This window comes from Trichosurus vulpecula, chromosome 2 (genome assembly GCF_011100635.1).
Source record: "Trichosurus vulpecula isolate mTriVul1 chromosome 2, mTriVul1.pri, whole genome shotgun sequence".
Classification (NCBI taxonomy): domain Eukaryota; kingdom Metazoa; phylum Chordata; class Mammalia; order Diprotodontia; family Phalangeridae; genus Trichosurus; species Trichosurus vulpecula.
Window position 1 is genome coordinate 346720064 of NC_050574.1, and position 17223 is coordinate 346737286.

The following is a 17223-nucleotide window of genomic DNA, read 5'->3' on the forward strand; positions in this document are numbered from 1 at the left end:
CCCTATTTGGTCTTGACCTAGATTACCTAAGATTTTGCTACTGATTTCCATTTTCCCTGGTATGCCTATTCTCAGAGTGCTGGTAGGTTTCAGCCCCCTATGTATAGATTTAAGAGTGCTGCCTTCTTCAATTCTCTCTGAAACATGTGGGGTCAGAGTGCTGTGAAATTCCAGTGTCTTGGAATTTCACTCTGAGTTCTGCTGGCAACAGGTCCCTTCATCCACATTCTGCAGTTTTATGACCCTCCCTGGAGCTTCATCAGAGTATTTTAGTTTTCTTGTCTCCAAGTGCAAGAATGCTGCAAGTTTCAGCTTTCTTTGAAGCCATCTGGCAGGCTTCTCCCTTGTTTACCTGTATTCTGCTTTTTTTGATGTGTCCCCTTTCCTTGTGCAACCTTCCACAGAATGAAGGCACTTATTGTAGGCAGGAAGCTCTTTTTATTATCTTTTAGGACCTCTGCAAGAACACTTTTAAGAGCTTAGCTCCTTCCTTGCAATTCTTCACATAGTCATCTTAATCAGAAAGAGTTAATGGCCCTCCCCTACTTCTCTCTTCCTATTTGAGTTTTGACATCACTGCTTCAGTATAAATAATATATAATGATATGTAAACCACAGAGAAGATACAGCTCTGCATTGGCAGAGGGAATTTGCTCACTCTGGAGTTCCCCATACAACCACAGGTCCAGTCCCTTTGTGGCGCATGAAGCACTTCCTTCACAAGTGTCCTGAGGAACACAGCATAAGCATTGCTTAGTAGCCTACTGCTAGAATATTTCTGTTAGAGTTGTTGCGGTTTGGATAGCGAGTGCTTTCCGTTTCTATGTTGTTGTTGTTTTTATAGTTAGTGGGGTCTGAGACCTCTTTGAAGGTTAGGAAAATGTCTTCTTGAAATTGCCTTGCCCCTTCTGGCGTCTTGCACAGGGTTGGTGTTCGGTAAATATTTGCTTGCTTTATGGGGTGGTGGCGTGGGAACGGTTCTTAACGTTTGTTTTGGGGCTGCTTGCATAGGTGTAAAGGTCAGAATTTGCTGGGAGTCAGTCCCTTCAGAGGCCCAGGCGATTGCATGGAAGGGCAACCTCTTCCTTCTTCACGTGCTACGCAGATTAAAACACCCGGGTTTGGGGGCTCTTCCTGTTGAATTCCTCTCTCACACCGGTTCTCCACCGTGGGATTAAAGTCTCTGTGCACCCCAGTTTTAGCTCGCACCCTAGTGCTAGCTCACGTCCAAGCTTTAGCCGCCAGCCTCTCATTCTTTAATAAGGGGATACCCTGCTTGAAGACGGGACTGAGGGAGTTCTGCGCATGCGCACCAGCTGCAGGGCAGGGGTGGAGCGATAGGTGGAATCGGCTCAGGGAGAGTGGGGGCGGGGCCTCGGTAACCCCGGCGACTCGGCCGGAAGCTGAGGGACAGCGCCAAGCTACGGCGGGGCCGGGCCTCTGGGGAGGTGGCTGGGTTTGATTAACGAAGCCGAAAGGCCGCGGAAACATCAAGGCAAGTAGCGGCATCCCTCTGCTGCAGCAGCTACTTCCGGGGGTTCGGGAGGCAGAGGTTGGGGAGGGGGCGAGGGTACCGATTCCCCTTTTTCTCCCCTCTTGCTCCCTCCTTCCCTCCTCCTCTGGAGCCCGCCGGGTCCCTGAGGTCGAGCTGAAAAAAAAGGAGGGTGACACCCCCCTCCTCTCCACCCCTCCCCCTCCCCCCTGGGGAGGGGCATCGCGCGTGCGCGGCCCGCCTTGTCGGGGGAGGGGGGAGTGCAAAGGAGGTGTGGGGGAGTGGGTTTGGGAGTTGGGGGAGGGAGAGGGAAAGGGGGTGCAGCCTAGGAGAAACCACCTGCCTTTGTCTCCCGCCTGAAGGTTTTTATCCCGACCTACCCTTGCGGGTAAGGTAGGAGACTAGTGTTGTTGCACGCGTCCTTAGGCACCGCTGGGTGGGGGCGGGAAACAGGAATCAGGTGGCGTCCACAAACTAGGATTAAACGCCTACTGTGTGCTAGGAGGGAGATACAAAGAAAGAAAAAAAAAATGATCCCTATTCTTAAGGAGCTCACTGCCTATTTTTGGGAGGCAAGGTGCAAGAACGGTGTACAAACTGTACATGTTTATATTTATAGATATATTTTCACATACATACACATATACCATGTCTCATCATGGAATCCAACATAGAAACAACTGTACAAGCAAGATATATATATATATTTATATACACACCCATCTGTATGTATATCACATTCTAATCGTGGGAGACAACACGCAAATAGTTGTACAAACAAGATATATATGCATATATAACTGTGGGAGAAAACATGCAAATAAGTTGTATATTTGTACATATGCATATGTATATATCAGTCTAATTGTGGTAGACAACATGCAAATAACTACAAACAAGATATATAAAGATATGCATCCATATATCACAGTCTTAATTATGGAAGACAATATGCAAATAACTATATATATATATATATATATATGTATGTATTGGAGATAATCGGCAGAAAGAAGGCACTTGGACCAAGGGGATCTGGGAAAGGCTTCCTGTAAACTGGGATTTTAGTTGGAACTTGAAGGAGAGCAGGAGGTGGAGATGAAGAAGGGGAGCAGTTCAGGCGTGGGGCACAGCCAGTGAAAATGCCCCGATGGAGTGTGTTGTACAAGCAGGAATGAGGAGGCCACTGTCATAGGATTGCAGATTATGAGGGGTGATGTAAGGTGTAAGAAGACTGGAAAATAGGAGGGGTCCAGTTTATGAAGGGCTCTGAACAGGAGACAGAGCATTTGATCCTGGAGGTGATAGGGAGCCCCTGGAGCTTATTTAATGAAGGGATTATGGCTCGACCTGGGCTTGAGAACAGCTTAGTTGATAGGGAAGACTTGAGGCTGGGAGACCTACCAGTAAGCTATTGCAGTACAAGGAGTGAGGTAATGAGGGCTTGGACCAAAATGGTGGCAGTGTCAGAGGAGAGAAGGGGGCATAAAAGAGAGACATTGTAAAGGTGCAATTGACGGGATTTGGCAACAGATTAGATTGAGAGAATGAATTGAATGTGAATTCTACTTGGGTGACTTGGAGCATAGTGCTCAACAGAAGAGATGTTCAGATCCATCCTAGGGATCCTTTGTGGAGGATACCTTGGAGATTACCCAAGCTCTTTATTTTTGTAATTGAGGCCCATCTAGTCAAAATGATTAGCCCTGGAGCAGAATGCAAACTCAGGCCCTCTGGTAAAGTGGATTGAGAGCTGGATTTGGAATCAGAAGATCTGTGCTTTCACTTACTATCTACATAACTAGGCAGCTTAACCTCTCTGGACCTCAGTTCCACATCTGTAAAATGACAGGAATGGATTAAATCAGTTCTTAACCTTTTTTTGTGTCTTTGGGTCTTGGGAAGCCTGTGATGGTTTGCTCCTCAGAATATTTTTTTAAGAAAACATAAAATACCTAGAATTATGAAGGAAACCAATTCTATCTAAATCCAGTTTTCAAAATATATTTTTTAAAAAGTTCATGAACCCCTGGTTGAGAACCTTTGATGGCTTCTGAAATCATTTAGTCAACAGGCATGTATTAATCACCTGTTGTGGCACATGGGATATCACACCCTTATCAACCTGTGTTCTGCCCAAAGGAAATGTGAATTTTAATCTCTGAAACCTTTTTTCCCCCTTTCTTAAAGAGCTGCCTTAACCCCTAATCACTCTGGCTCTCTTTGATTGGCCAACAATAGGTTCTAGGCCAAGGCCGACTTGGTCATTGTTTGGGCTCTGATTGGCTCAGAATGACTGTAAATAGCAGTTGTATCTGTTTTGGCCAGAAACTCTCCCAGGTCTTCCCCTCCCACATTGATTTTTTTTTTGATTAGGTAAAGAGGCCATTCTCTGCCTCATTTCTAATTAAGCTTTAGTCACTGAAAGGGTCGTTGCCTCAGTCAAACTGAGACCTGTTAAAGACCTTAGCTTGAAATGGCCAAGGTCTCCCACTATGTCCAGGGCCATCTCCAGTCATCCTGATCCATATCTGGCCACTGGACCCAGGTGGCCCTGAAGGAGAAAGTGAGGCTAATGACTTTGCACAGCCCACAGTAGATTAAATCCAATTCACTTGCACATCATGGTTGTCTTCAAGATCAAAGGACAAACAACAGTTGTAGCACTTGGCACCATGATACAGATAAATCAAAGGTCCCAGCTTTCGAGGAGTTCACAGTCTACTGGGTTAGACAGCATGCAAACAGCCATGTACAAACAAGATGTCTAGGATTAATTGGAGATAATCAGTTGATAATACTAAGGGGGACAGGGTGAGACTTCCTAGATAAGGCAGTTTAGCTGCAACTTAATGGGAGACTGAGAGGAGGAAGGGAGAGAATTCATACTTGAAGGACAGTCAATGAAAATGCCTGAGGTGTGGAGAATGAGCATCATATATGAGGAACAGCAAAGAGGTCAGTGTCATTGGATCACAGAGCGCTTGGAGGTGGGTGGGAATCAGAAGGTTTAAGAAGACTAGAAAGGTAGGGGCCCTGGTAATGAAGGACTTTGAACATCAGCCAAACACAGGATTTTCTATTTGAACCAGGACCAGGTGGAAAAGCTGCAGTTTATTGAATAAGAAGGTATATAACACAGTTGGGTTTCTGCTTTAGGTCCCTTCTGGCTGTAAATCTATGATCTTAAGTGACCTTTTCAGCTCAAAATCTGTGATCCTTCCAGAATTCCTCTCTGCCTGTTAGTTATTATGCTGTGTTGGAATATAGAGATGTCCTCTGGTGCTATTGAGGATTTGTATGACTGGTTACCACTAAACTAAATTTCACAGAACTGCTATGCTTTTAATTTTTATGTTTTTTAAAAAATAGTTTTGGTGTCTAAACCCTCCCGTACTAATAATGCCTACAATTATTCTGATAGAGAAACTTTAATAGCAGCAACAGTATTTATATTGTCCTTTAGCTATGTTTTCTCTTTTGATTTAAGGTCCTTAGAATTGTGCATAAGGTAAGAGGATAAAGAAAAAGACCCTTTAGATCCATGGAAGTACTCCTTTATTTGGGGAGTTTTGTAGACATGATTTTGCCCACTTAGAGGGCTTTCTCAGGCTCCTGGGGAAAAAAAGAGCGCGTGCCCGTGTGTGTGTGTGTGTGCGTGCGCGCGCGTGTGTGTAAATTGAATGTTTGAGGTTGCAAAGAGCAGATTTGAGTGGAATTAAACTGATGAATTTTTGAGAAATGTATTTTGGAGTGTATTTGGATAGAAACAGATTCTCAAAGCTTGAAGAGATCTTGAAAATTATCTTCTTTACTTTCAGACTATTTTTCTGTACTTTTTTTTTACTTTCATAGCCAAACTCTAGAAAAAATTGTCTAAAGACTCCCTCAATTTCTTCTACTTAATTCTTAACCCCTAGCAAGGTGGTTTCTGACTGATGTGACCACCCTCTCCCCCACCCCCAACTCTATAGTAAGTGCTCTCTCCAAAGTTAGAACCGCTCAAACTTAGTACCTTTTCTCAGTCCTCCTCCTGTTTTTGACACTGACTCCACCCTCATCTCTTTGTTTTTCTCTGCATACTGCCACTGTTCTAATTTAGGCTCTTATCTTTTGTCTGAGCTACCTTCTAACTGATCCCTGTGCTTTGAGGCTTGCCTGTCTCTTCCATCATCTGCAGAGGTGAAGGCCCACAGATCTGTTCAAAGACTCCCAGTTCATAGGATATTAGTATCATACATGTAGGTACCTAGGCTCTAGTCCAGTCCCTAATTTTACAGATGAGAGGCTGAGGCCCAGAAAGTTTTAAGTGATTTGCTGTGTCACATAGGATATCAGTGTCAGTTGCCACTCGAATAAATAGTAATTCCTTAACCTGACATTTCTTGTGGTCTACAATATGGCTTCTCTCTTTCTAGCTTCATCTGACACAACTTTCATGATGAGTTCTATGCTCCAACCAACTGTGCTTCTGGCGTTTCCTTAAACTTGAGCTCCATCTCTTACCTCTGTGTATCTGCTCCAGGTGTTTGTTCTCTGTATCTGGAGTGCACTTCTTCCTCATCTCTGCCTCTGAACACCCCTTGTCTGAGGTGCTGCTTCTAACATCACACTTTCTGTGATCCTCATCAATATTTTCTATCAGTATACTTGTCCTGAAAAATTAGGCTCCAGGCCCAGTTCTGCTGCTGTCTTTGTGACCTTGAGCACATCACTTTGCCTTTGTGGGTCTTAGTTTCTTCAACAGTAACAAAAACAAAAGCAATATTTGTTAATGGGTGAGGAAATGGGGATTTTAATTTTTTTTGGCCTGGGCCTGTGAATTGTGCTAAATCTCAGAATTACAACTCCCTCCACTAAATGCAGGTCAGCAGCATAATAAATGGACATTTATTAAACACAAGGCACTGTGCTTGGTGCTGCTGCTGTTGGTGCTTCTCTTGTTGTTAATGACAATGAATCCAGGCTGGCACTGTCATCCACTGTACCTCCAAGCTTTGTGTGTGGTGTGTATTACAGTTGGCAATAATGTTCTCGATCTGGTAGGTGAGATGAAGAAAATGGTGTTTAAGGACTTTTTTTTTTAGCATCAAGTTTGGGATGAATTTGTAGTGCAGAAACCAATCAAAAAGATGTAATAATTAATGTGGGACACAAGGGCCTGGGTTAAATTTTACATCTATATATTATAGTTCTTTAAGTTTATGAATTTTTAGAGAGCAAGAAGCATGATTCTTAGATTTTTGTATGGAATTCCTATTATTAGGGTAATAGGTGGCAATCAATACTAGTTTTTATCATCATAATCATTAAGCATTATATAAGGCATAGGATACCAATATTGGTATTATTCCTCATTTGTGTGCTTTGAAATTTAATTACTTTTAAGGCAAAGACACATGGAATCATTTGGGATTGAGTGTTCAGAAATCAGACAGATTAAACACATACTCTGTCCCTTTTTAGTCCCCATGGCCTCAACCAAGGCCTTTTTAAAAAAAAATTACAAATTTATTTTTATTTTTAGTTTACAACACTCAGTTCCACAAGTTTTGGGGTTCCAAATTTTCTCTTCCTCCTCCTCCCTCCCCCGCAAGATGGCATGTAATCCAACGTAGGTTCTTCATATACCTTCACATTGAACTTATTTACATAATAGTCCAGTTGTAAAGAAGAATTATAACCAATGGAATGAATCATGAGAAAGAAGAAACAAAACCAAAAAAGAAGGAAAAAAAAAGGAGAGGGCAAATAGTTTGCCTCTATCTGCATTCCAACTCCGTAATTCTTTCTGTGGATGTGCATGGCCTTTGGAGCTGTCTTTGAACCTTGCATTGATGAGAGAAGCCAAGTCTCACTCAGCATCAGATCATATAAGTCTTTCCGGTCAACCAAGGCCTTTTTTAACCTTTTTTTGTGTCATGGACCCTATTGATAGTCTAGAGAAGCCTGTGGACTTTTCTCAGAATGTTTTTTTTTAATGCATAAAATAAGATACATAGAACTACAAAGGAAATCAGTGATATTAAAATACAATTGTCAAAGTAGTTTGTGGATTCCAGGTTTAAAATCCCTACTCTAAGTATATCATTTATCAAGTGTTTAGCACTTTCTCTATTGCGTGTTTGCATATTCGATGGCAGATTTTCTGACTTCTAATTCTGTTTTTTAGGCTATACTTACTAGCTTTATTTATGAAGAAATTAGTAATAAGATTGAATAAAAAACTTCCATTTTCAAAAAACAATTACTCATTATTTCATCTAATTGAGGCCCTCATTTTACAAATAAGGAAACTCAGTCCTGGAGAGGCAGGGAATCTGCTTAAGGTTGTACAGGAAGTAAACAGTAGAGCTGGAACTTAAACCCAGGTCCTCTGATTCCATGTCCATTGATCTTTCTATTAGAATGAAGTGTCTATAGAAAGGAAGTGTGGTATGGTGGAAGGAACCCTAGTCTTGGAGTAAATTGAAGGAAGAACTCTTTTAGCAGTTTTGCCCAAATGTGAACTGTTATAATTTTTTAAAGTGTTTTAGTTTTTCTTCTAATTTTCAGGTGCATTTTCATTGAAAGAAACTTTGTTCCACATGTATACTTGAAAAACATAGCACTAATTTCATTTGAGAAAACACTAAGACATCTTGTATTTTTAAAGCTTACATTATCTTATTCATCGCAGATGTCATTTGTGAGGCTGAGCCGCTTTGGTCCCCGTGGGAATGGAAGAAAAGTGCTGAAAGCTAAAAAGAAGAAAACTCCATTGAAGCAAGAATGGGATGTAAGTCTAGGTGGGGTGTTACTACATTATTTTGGAGAATCAGATGTGATTCCATGGCCTCAGCCATTCATTGGATTGCTCAGTATGGTGGTCGGTATCATTGGGATAGAGCATGCTGTCAAATATAAACCATACCTTACAATAACCTGTGGTGCTAAAAGGCCCTGAGAATCCCATGAAGCAACTTTATTCAGTCAGTTAATAAACATTTATTCAGTGTTTACCATGTGTTAAGTGCCAGGGACACAAAGGAAGGCAAAAGGCAGTTCCTGCTTTCAAGGAGCTCACTGCAACTGAATATACAAACGACCCACGAACAAGAGATGAATTGGAAATAATCAGTAGAGGAAAGGCATTAGAATTAAAGGAGACCGGGAAAAGCTTTTTATAGAAAGAGGGATTTTATCTGGGACTTAAAGGAAGGCAGTTTCCTAAATCAGTGAAACCATGGGTCTGACTGAAAAAACAAACCAATCCCCCCAAAAAACCATCCCAAGAACATACTGTTTATGTAGTCTCCTGTAAAATAGTAACCTTAGGAGACTATGTGCACATTTCTACAAGTTGTTATTCCTAGCAACATTTTTAAAAGGCTTTTTATTTTCTGAGCTTGTATCACATAATTTAATGTTATGTCATTAACAGTCAAACAGTCAAAAGTTGTTTGGTGACAAATCTGGTGAATGAGGTAAATATTAAATAATAATTTTATTTTTGGTTAAAAATAAGTTTTGAATACAAGTTAAACTAGTTTTCATGTAAAGTGACTGAAGGCAGTTACAAAAGATGAATTCCAATGATGTTCAAAACATTGGCAGCATTATTGGAATAAATGGATAGCATCCCAAGGTGACTATTTTGAAGTGAAATATATGTAATTTTTTGCATGTATTTATTCTAATACTTCAGGACATAGCAATGTTATGGTATATTTTTGGCAAGGAGCATTATCTTTCAATATTCTCATAATTGTTAGAACCAGAGTCATCAAATTATAGTTTACACCTTGTACTTTTGTAAATCTGTAGGAAAGAATTCACATTTCACAGTAGGAAGTCATTAATTTTAAGCCAAGGAAGAAAAAAGTTTACTCTCTGAATTTCGAAAAAGCTCTTTTATTAACATCGACTTTTTTTGTTGTTTTATTCTTACAGAAATATACCCTCTGTTAATTCTGAGTAATAGTCACTCATACCTTTTTACTTCACTAAATTTGTTATATAGTATATAAAGCAGCTGAATTTAGTCTGAAAGTTCCATGTTGCTTTATTGTTTGTTTAAGGTAGTAAATTTAATATCTTCTGAATGTAGATAATATTCTGCTACTGCATTTCCTGAAGTCTTATGCCCTTGCAGTGGATTAATAAACAGTCTAAAGTGATCACTTTTTCCAGAAAGCTACACAGATGCATCCTCAGACCTACAGTTCCATGAAATACAGTTTGAAAAGTACCATTTTAGTTTAAACAGATTGATTTTAATAAAGCACTAGCCCACTTTATTCTTATTTTTATTCTGTTTTAAGCTCACTGAACAGGTTTGGTATACTAAAAGGGTCTACATTTAAAATGGGGAAAGCAAATGCCTAGTACCAAAAAGAGGTTTCTTAACACACTAATTTATTGACTCACATTAGAATTTTATATATTTCATCACTTAAAAAAATTTCTTTGCAGAGTACCGTGAATGATTTAACAGTACATCGTGCAACTCCTGAAGACCTGGTAAGTTTAATACTGAAAGGGATTAAGATTATTTATATGTAACATGTTCAGTTGAAGTGTTTGGTTTTTAAACTAAATGATAACATAATGCCTGCTAGTTATTTATCAAGTATTCCTTGAGATTTGCTTATGTCTGTACAAAACAAGTCAGTTGTTTCAAATACCCAGACTTGAGCCAAGAATCTCAAGTATCAGATACAGATTTAAATTGGGTTCTGAATCTTACTCTATCTAGCTCTACATTGCCCTCCCCAATCTGGTCCCCTCCTTATTCTTCCAACTTTATTTCTCATAGTAATCCCTTATGTGAATCCTCTATCCTAACTGTATGGTCTGCTTATTGCACAGATGTATTCCCACCTCAAGGTCTCTGGTTCAGGTTATTCCTCCTTCCTGGAATGCCTCTCCCACTCTCCCTCTAAGTCTTAATACTTCCTTCGAGGTTCCAACTCATATCCCACTTCTGTGAGGACTTGAATAACTCAGTGATGTCAGTGATTATTCCCTCTGACCTTCTGATAACTCTTAGAGTCTCAAGAACTCGCTTAACCCTTAGTATATACTCCCTTTATTGTTATTTACACACATGTCCCTGCACTTGAGCCAGACACACATCATATCTACTTAGAAGGATTGCAGATTCTTTGAAGGTAGGGGCTGTCTCATTCATACCTTTCTGTGTTCTGCCTACCATACAGTAGGTGCTCATTTATTTTTTGCTAGTTTTGATGGCACCTGATTGCTGATTGTTCATTCACATATCAAGAAGTAAGAAATATGTACTTTATATAACATTGCACATATATCTTCACATATGTAGTTCATTGTTAGTATTTTGCCTGCCTTCTTTCTCCCAAACCAGTGAACTGTCGTAATTCATTTACTCAAAGACCTTGTATGTTTGTTCTCATTCCTGTGTCTGCCTGAGCTTCCACATCTCTCTTCACATTTCCATGAGAAACCATAATTATATTAAATATCTGTAATAAGAAAGCTCTTGAATGACTTAAAAAATGGTATGTTCAGTATTGGCAAAGATTTACTAGACCGTATAAATACTCTTATATAAGAGAAGTAGAGATTTGCTGCTCAGCTTTTTACTTTTGTCAGGTTGGAAGTTCAGAGGGCCTGGTTCAAATCCCGCCTCTGATGCTTTCTACCTGTGTGGCCTTGAGCAAATCACTTAACCTTCCTGCAGCTGAAAATGAGAAGGTTGGACTAGCGAGCCTTGGAGAATCCCTTTGAACTCAAGATATGATTCTGTGATTTTGGCTTCCCCTGTTTTTGAAAATTCAGTAGACAGAAGTTTGTTGTGATTTCCTGTTTTAAACTAAAGGAATCATTGAGTAACTAGCACAGTGCCTCTGTCATTTAGCATCGTGCTTTGCATACAATGGATGCTTCATAAATGTTTGTTAACTTGAACTAAACCAGGAAGACAACTGATTGAAATGTCATATTGTCCAGCATAGCATTCCTGCATATTGACATTTGCTTTAGGTGAGTCCAGAACCCTGTGACTGGTATAAAATCCCAGGGGCTGGTGTGGGGGGAAGAGAGGAGTAATAACCATGTTGAGCTCTGCAGGGAAATACTGGGGGTTTGAATAAAGCTGTATTTGTCTTTATTGACAATGGTACATTTTGTTATTTAGGTGTTCAGTTTTGTCCTACTCTTCATGACACGATGGACCATATTGTTCATGGGGTTTTCTTGGCAAAGATACTGGAGTGGTTTGCCATTTACTTCTCCAGTGGATTAAGGCAGAGCTTAAGCTTATGTGACTTCCCTAGGATCACACAACTAGTAAGTGTCTGAGGCTGGATTTGAACTGAGGTCTTTCTGACCAGGCCCAGCTCTATCCACTGAGCCAACCAGCTTCCTCCCAGTGAGAGCTACTGCCAGGGGGCTATAACACTTGGGGGCTGCTGCTTTGCGGGACCCATGAGAGATGGGCCCTGAGAGGAATACGGCAAGGTGGGAGGAAGGGGGTGTGTGTGTGTGTGTGTGTGTGACAGAGAGAGAGAGAGAGAGAGAGAGACTGAGTGTGAGAGAGTGTGTGAGCGAGCAGGCACTCCTCCCCCTTCGGCCTGACCCCGAGCTAACATGATGAGCCCCTGCCACAGCTGAACCATCTGCCCATGGAAAAGGCTGGCCTTTCCAGCTGTTCAGGAGATGGTTGCAGTGCACCACCTTGGTGGAAATGAGCAAAGCCAGGTTAGAGATTAGTGAGTAGATTAAGTAGCAGGGCTGAGATGGCTTGTCATCAGTTTCAGGGACAAGTAGAACAAGAGCCCAAACTAAGTTTGCAGATACTAAAGGTAGGTGAGGTTGGACAGAAACTGTGGTTGATTGCCAGGTAAGTGGGTTAGAACAGAGTTTATCTAATTGCTTTGTTTATGGTTGCAATGGCTAGACCTGCCTTTTATGTATGAATGCCTATGCCCACACCTATATACTAGGAGGGCTTCCTGGGGCCCTTTGCTAGTTAGATCATGAAGGTCACCAGCAGGCTTTAACTGGTCTGTGGACTTTCCAATATATGAGGCAATAGAACTGATTTTACCAAGGATTTAATTCCAAAACTTGTATGCTCATACAGTGACAGCAGATGAGTTGGATAAGGGATGAGGACTTGTGGGGAGAAGTTCAGGCTTAGGTGAATCTTTGATAATATAGTAACTGATAGTTTACAGCATGGATTTGCAATGAAATTGGGGTAAAGAACTGAACGGCTGCAGGACTTTACTGTTTATATAATAGCAAAGGAGCCAGTGGAATGATCTCCAAGCTTTTCAGTGGCTGCCAGAGCAAAGGTTCTGGGTAGACACCCAGATCAGGCCTTTAGCTTACAAGAGTTCCATGGTGTTCTTATGTGGTTGGCAATCTGCCTGGAGGCTGTCTTAGCTTTTTCCAGGGAGATCAGCCTCTAGCATACCTGGCTTAGAAGACTATCCCCCGCAACCCCCATCCCGATAGCTAAATTCCTGCCCATCCTTTAAAGCCTAATGAACTTGGGGTCTTTTAGCTTTGGCAACAATTGTATCTTGAAAGATTGTACCCAACTATTTGTACTCTCACAGGTCATTTAGAAATGTAATGGTAAATTTAATAAGCCTATAGAATTAAAACATACACCGATAATACAGGGAAAATTTTAGCTCACAGACAAATTTGCATATCATTGTTTATCACAAAAAAAATTAGGTCAGATAACTACTGTGAATTAGGAACTTAATTTTAGCAACTTCTCTTTGTAAATCACATACCTCACAGTCAAGTCTGAAATGACAGAGAAAGGAGATGAACAGGTTAAAGTTCATGAGAGGGAGAAGTTTATACTAAGAAACAATATTGAGAATAGAGCTGGGGGCTGCAACTTGGAGTGAAAGTAATCTCTGGAAAGATCAGCTAGAACAATGAAGAGACCTTTCTCGAGGTCATGTCCTAGGAACTTTGAAGTTCCTAGTTAGACAGAAAAAGCAAGATAGTTTGTGAGCCTCTCAGGCATCAGAAAAGGAGAAGAGGAGAGGGTGTCCCCTGAACTTTGCAAGCCAGAGAGAGAGAGAAAATTTCCATACACAAATCTCTTTCTTCACAAAACAAGAAGCACTAGGAAGAGAAGAAAAAAATTGCTTCTGCTTTTTAGTATGTGTAAGTATATTTCTCCAACCTGCAAAATAAATAAATACTGATATCCCTTACTTTCACAAGGTAGGAATGCATATAGAACTGTTCTAGCATATTGTTCTATTTAAATCTGTGGTTCTTTTCTATATACACAAATCAGGTAGTTGCACAAAAGATTGGAGGAAACTTACGTGTCTTCTTTAATGAATTTGCTGGGGCAGGAGGTGGGAAGAGAGGAAAAGAAGACCTCTGGGGATCTTTTGTAGATTGTTTTGCCTAGCGTCTGTGTGACCTTGGGCAAGTCACTTAATCTTTTAGAGCTTTAATCACCTCATCTGTAAAATGAGAGGGTTGGACTAAATGATCCTTAAGGTCCCTCACAGCTCTAAACATATGATCCTGGGATCCTAAATCTTAATCTTAGGATTGCAAACTGACTGCATAGTTTTTCTGTGGCTAGTTTAATTCTGTTTTAATCCTTGCTAAAAATTAGGTTCAGAATGATCAATTCATGTAATTTGTCTTTGGGCATAACAGTTAAGTCCTGTTGTCAGCCAGCTGGAGGCTTCTCTCTTTGAGAGAGGAAACTAATGACATCTTCAGGAAAGTCCTGTCACCACCTTCATGAGACTACTTCTCCGATCCTTCCCATTGCACTATATATCCGCCTGGAACAGATTCAGCACTCAGATTGGCACACAAAACCAATATGTGTTTTATGAGCACTCTGTTAAGCAGCCTGCTACAACTGTGGACCGTCGAGGATGGATCCCCTGCTCCTGGGGAGTATAATCCGATTTGAAGTTGGATCTGGGTATGAGTTCTCCTGCAGCTGTTTACAATGAAGTGTTTGATGTCCACTCGTGGCTAAGTAGCTGTGAAATTCTTGGCTTGTAGGAGGGCTTGTTGACTCTGTCTAAGCCCTTCAGAATTCAGTTTCCTGAACAGAGCCGTGTTCATCAGTTTGCAACCTATGTAGACCTGCACATCCCACGTGACTCATCTATCTATGCCTGTAAACTTACCTTGATATACTTGACCTTAAAGTTATGAAGAATTGGGATGAAGACCAGGACTCGCTGGATTTAGTGATGGCTCCTTTTGCAGATGGTCTGAAAATATTCCTGGCTCTGAGGTCTGTTTGCATGAAGACTGACTGCTTAGACCCCTTGAAATAGTGTCACCAAACTTCAAAAGGTGACAGGCCAACAGTTCTTTTTCCTGTTGTTTTTGACTTGTGGATAAACTGTCTGAGTAGTGTATGACTAAAGTAGGGTGAATTGTGGGTCAGGAAGACTCCTGCTAATTAAATGTATCTGCTTTTCCCACAAAAGGTTGGTGCAGGGATTCTGTGAGGGACTCAGGAATAAACTTCTTGTTTTTGGAATGTCCTTTCAGCTGCTTATGGCCACTAGAATAATTTTTTACATAGGTTCATGACGCGTGTGGGAGGGAGGTGATAGAGGAGGCATCAGGAGTGAGGAACCTGTGTGAAACAGTGCTAGTATCTTGCAGTTCCTTTCAAAGAATTGCTGTAAGAGTCTTCATGTTGTTTGTCCATCCCTTAGCCTTTAGGATAGCATCTATTTTCTGTGCCTCTGTTTCTTCTTATAATGTGCCTGAAGAATTCCATTTCTTCCCTATTGAAATAATGCTTTTCTAGTTTTGTATAAACTTGATTGTGAAAGGTAGCCCAGAACCACATAAACTAGTTGAATGTGGTGTATGTGTCCCAATAATAAATCAAAACTTTGCCTGAATTCAACACTGCCAACTAATTCATCAGGCTCTGTAACATAGAATTCATAAAACACTGGAATGTGATTGGGGCATTTCAGAACCCAAAGGTGTGATCTAGAAGTCAGGGAACCAGAGGCAGCCTGGCAGGGCTAACCACCTGACCAGCCAGGTTCCCCTAGAGAAATAGGCCAGGAATGAGACATTTTTGCATATGAACTCTACTGAGTATCCTTGATATTTCATAACCTTCAGGACTTTCATAACTTTTGATGGAGTAGCTTGCTAAATAGCATCTAAGTTGATGATAGTATGAACAGAGGCATTCTGGCATGTATATGTGTTCAGTAGATCTCAAGCTTCTACTATATGTGTGGATTCCAGCACAGTGGAGTGCTGGGAGTTTGTTGATAGATAGGGTAATTAGACTCAACCTGGTTTGGGAGTATAGGGAGGGTCATGATAATCTCTTTTCATTACTGATAGAACTGACCAGATCCTCAAAGGATTGATACAGGGGCATGACTTAACTCCATGTCAGGTCCTGACATAGGACCCAGGAGTACTGGTAAAATAAGTGACCAACCCCTTTAATTGCTAGGGTTTTGAGGTACTCCACTTGGGTATGTCACTGTGGAGGGTGTTATCAGAGTTCTGTCAGACCTTTGAAATGAAAACTCTGAAGACTCCCAACAGAAGGCAGTTTTCCATTATATAGGGAATGGCTCAACAACTTATTTGCTTAGTAAAACAAGAGAAAAGAAACTTCATGTTGGCCTGATCAATGAGGAAAAACCTAAGGGTCTTTATTCTAGGAATGGTTGAGTCAGGGCTAGAAGGCTTATAGATCACTGGTAGGGTATGCTGAGTGGGAATGTATGTTTTAGTTGCTCTTAGAACTGTTTTCCTTCTTGAGGGGCATATTATTTACCTGGTGCTTGTCTATTTTAGTTTGCCAATCCATGAAGGAAGCCACCAGATCCTCACTGGTTAAGGGAATAAAGGGAATAAGGGAATAGAGGAATATGTTTTTACTGAGCCCAGCTCCATCTTCTTTGGGTGACTGACTTGAGTACTTCTGGCTGTCAGCTGTGGCCAGGACAAATTTGGGATTGAGCCAGGAGCTGTATGTTGAAGGTCCTGTGGTGGGGAAGGGGCATTTTCTGGGAGATGTTTCTTGAGTTATACTGGGTCTGCAGTGATGGAGGATAGCAATTAGGGATGGCCCAGGAGCCATGTGTTGAGGTTGTAAGTGCAAGTGGAGGGAAAAAAAAACTCTTGAGCTAACCTGAGTTGGCAGGACCTCAAGGTGATAGTGGATAGAGTGGGACAAGAACTGTGGCTGGTTGTCAGGTAAGCAGATTAGAATGCTGCTAGTCCTAGGAGATGCACTAATTGTTCTGTTCATTCAGTGACTTGCTACAGCTTTCATTTGGATGCTGACCGTGTCCCCTTGGCAGGATTGTGATGGGCTAGCTGGCTGAGCCCATGTTTATTTGTAACAGAAATTTTTTTCATCCATATTAGGTACGTCGTCATGAACTACACAAATCAAAGAATAGAGCGCTTGCCCATTGGGAGCTTCAAGAGAAAGCTTTGAAGAGAAAATGGAAAAAGCAGAAACAGGATACTCCTGATCTTCTTGGAAAAAGGAGATTGGCTATCATGAAGGAGGTAATGCTTAAAACTGTGTTCACGTTTAGGATTTCTGATTAGAAAAAAGAGTAGAAGTGATTTTTTTCTTTCTTGCTTCCTTACAGTTGAATGGAATTAGTAGAGTCCTGTTGCTCAGTAATTGCCATATGTAAATACTTCTAGTTCACCAAATCAGTAGTAGAAGGAAACTGTGTATAATCTCAATT

General features: G+C 41.0%; 1 protein-coding gene across 1 annotated transcript in view; it reads left to right on the forward strand.

Annotated features, from left to right (window-relative positions):
* Positions 1–1331: 1331 nt before the first annotated feature.
* The window catches only part of SPICE1 (spindle and centriole associated protein 1), a 69641-nt gene continuing 53749 nt past the window's right edge, over positions 1332–17223 (forward strand). The window contains exons 1-4 of the mRNA XM_036746277.1: positions 1332–1495; positions 8172–8270; positions 9947–9994; positions 16889–17035. Of these exons, the coding sequence (XP_036602172.1) occupies positions 8172–8270; positions 9947–9994; positions 16889–17035 (294 nt within the window). The 5' untranslated portion in view covers positions 1332–1495. The remainder of the gene's footprint in view (positions 1496–8171; positions 8271–9946; positions 9995–16888; positions 17036–17223) is intronic.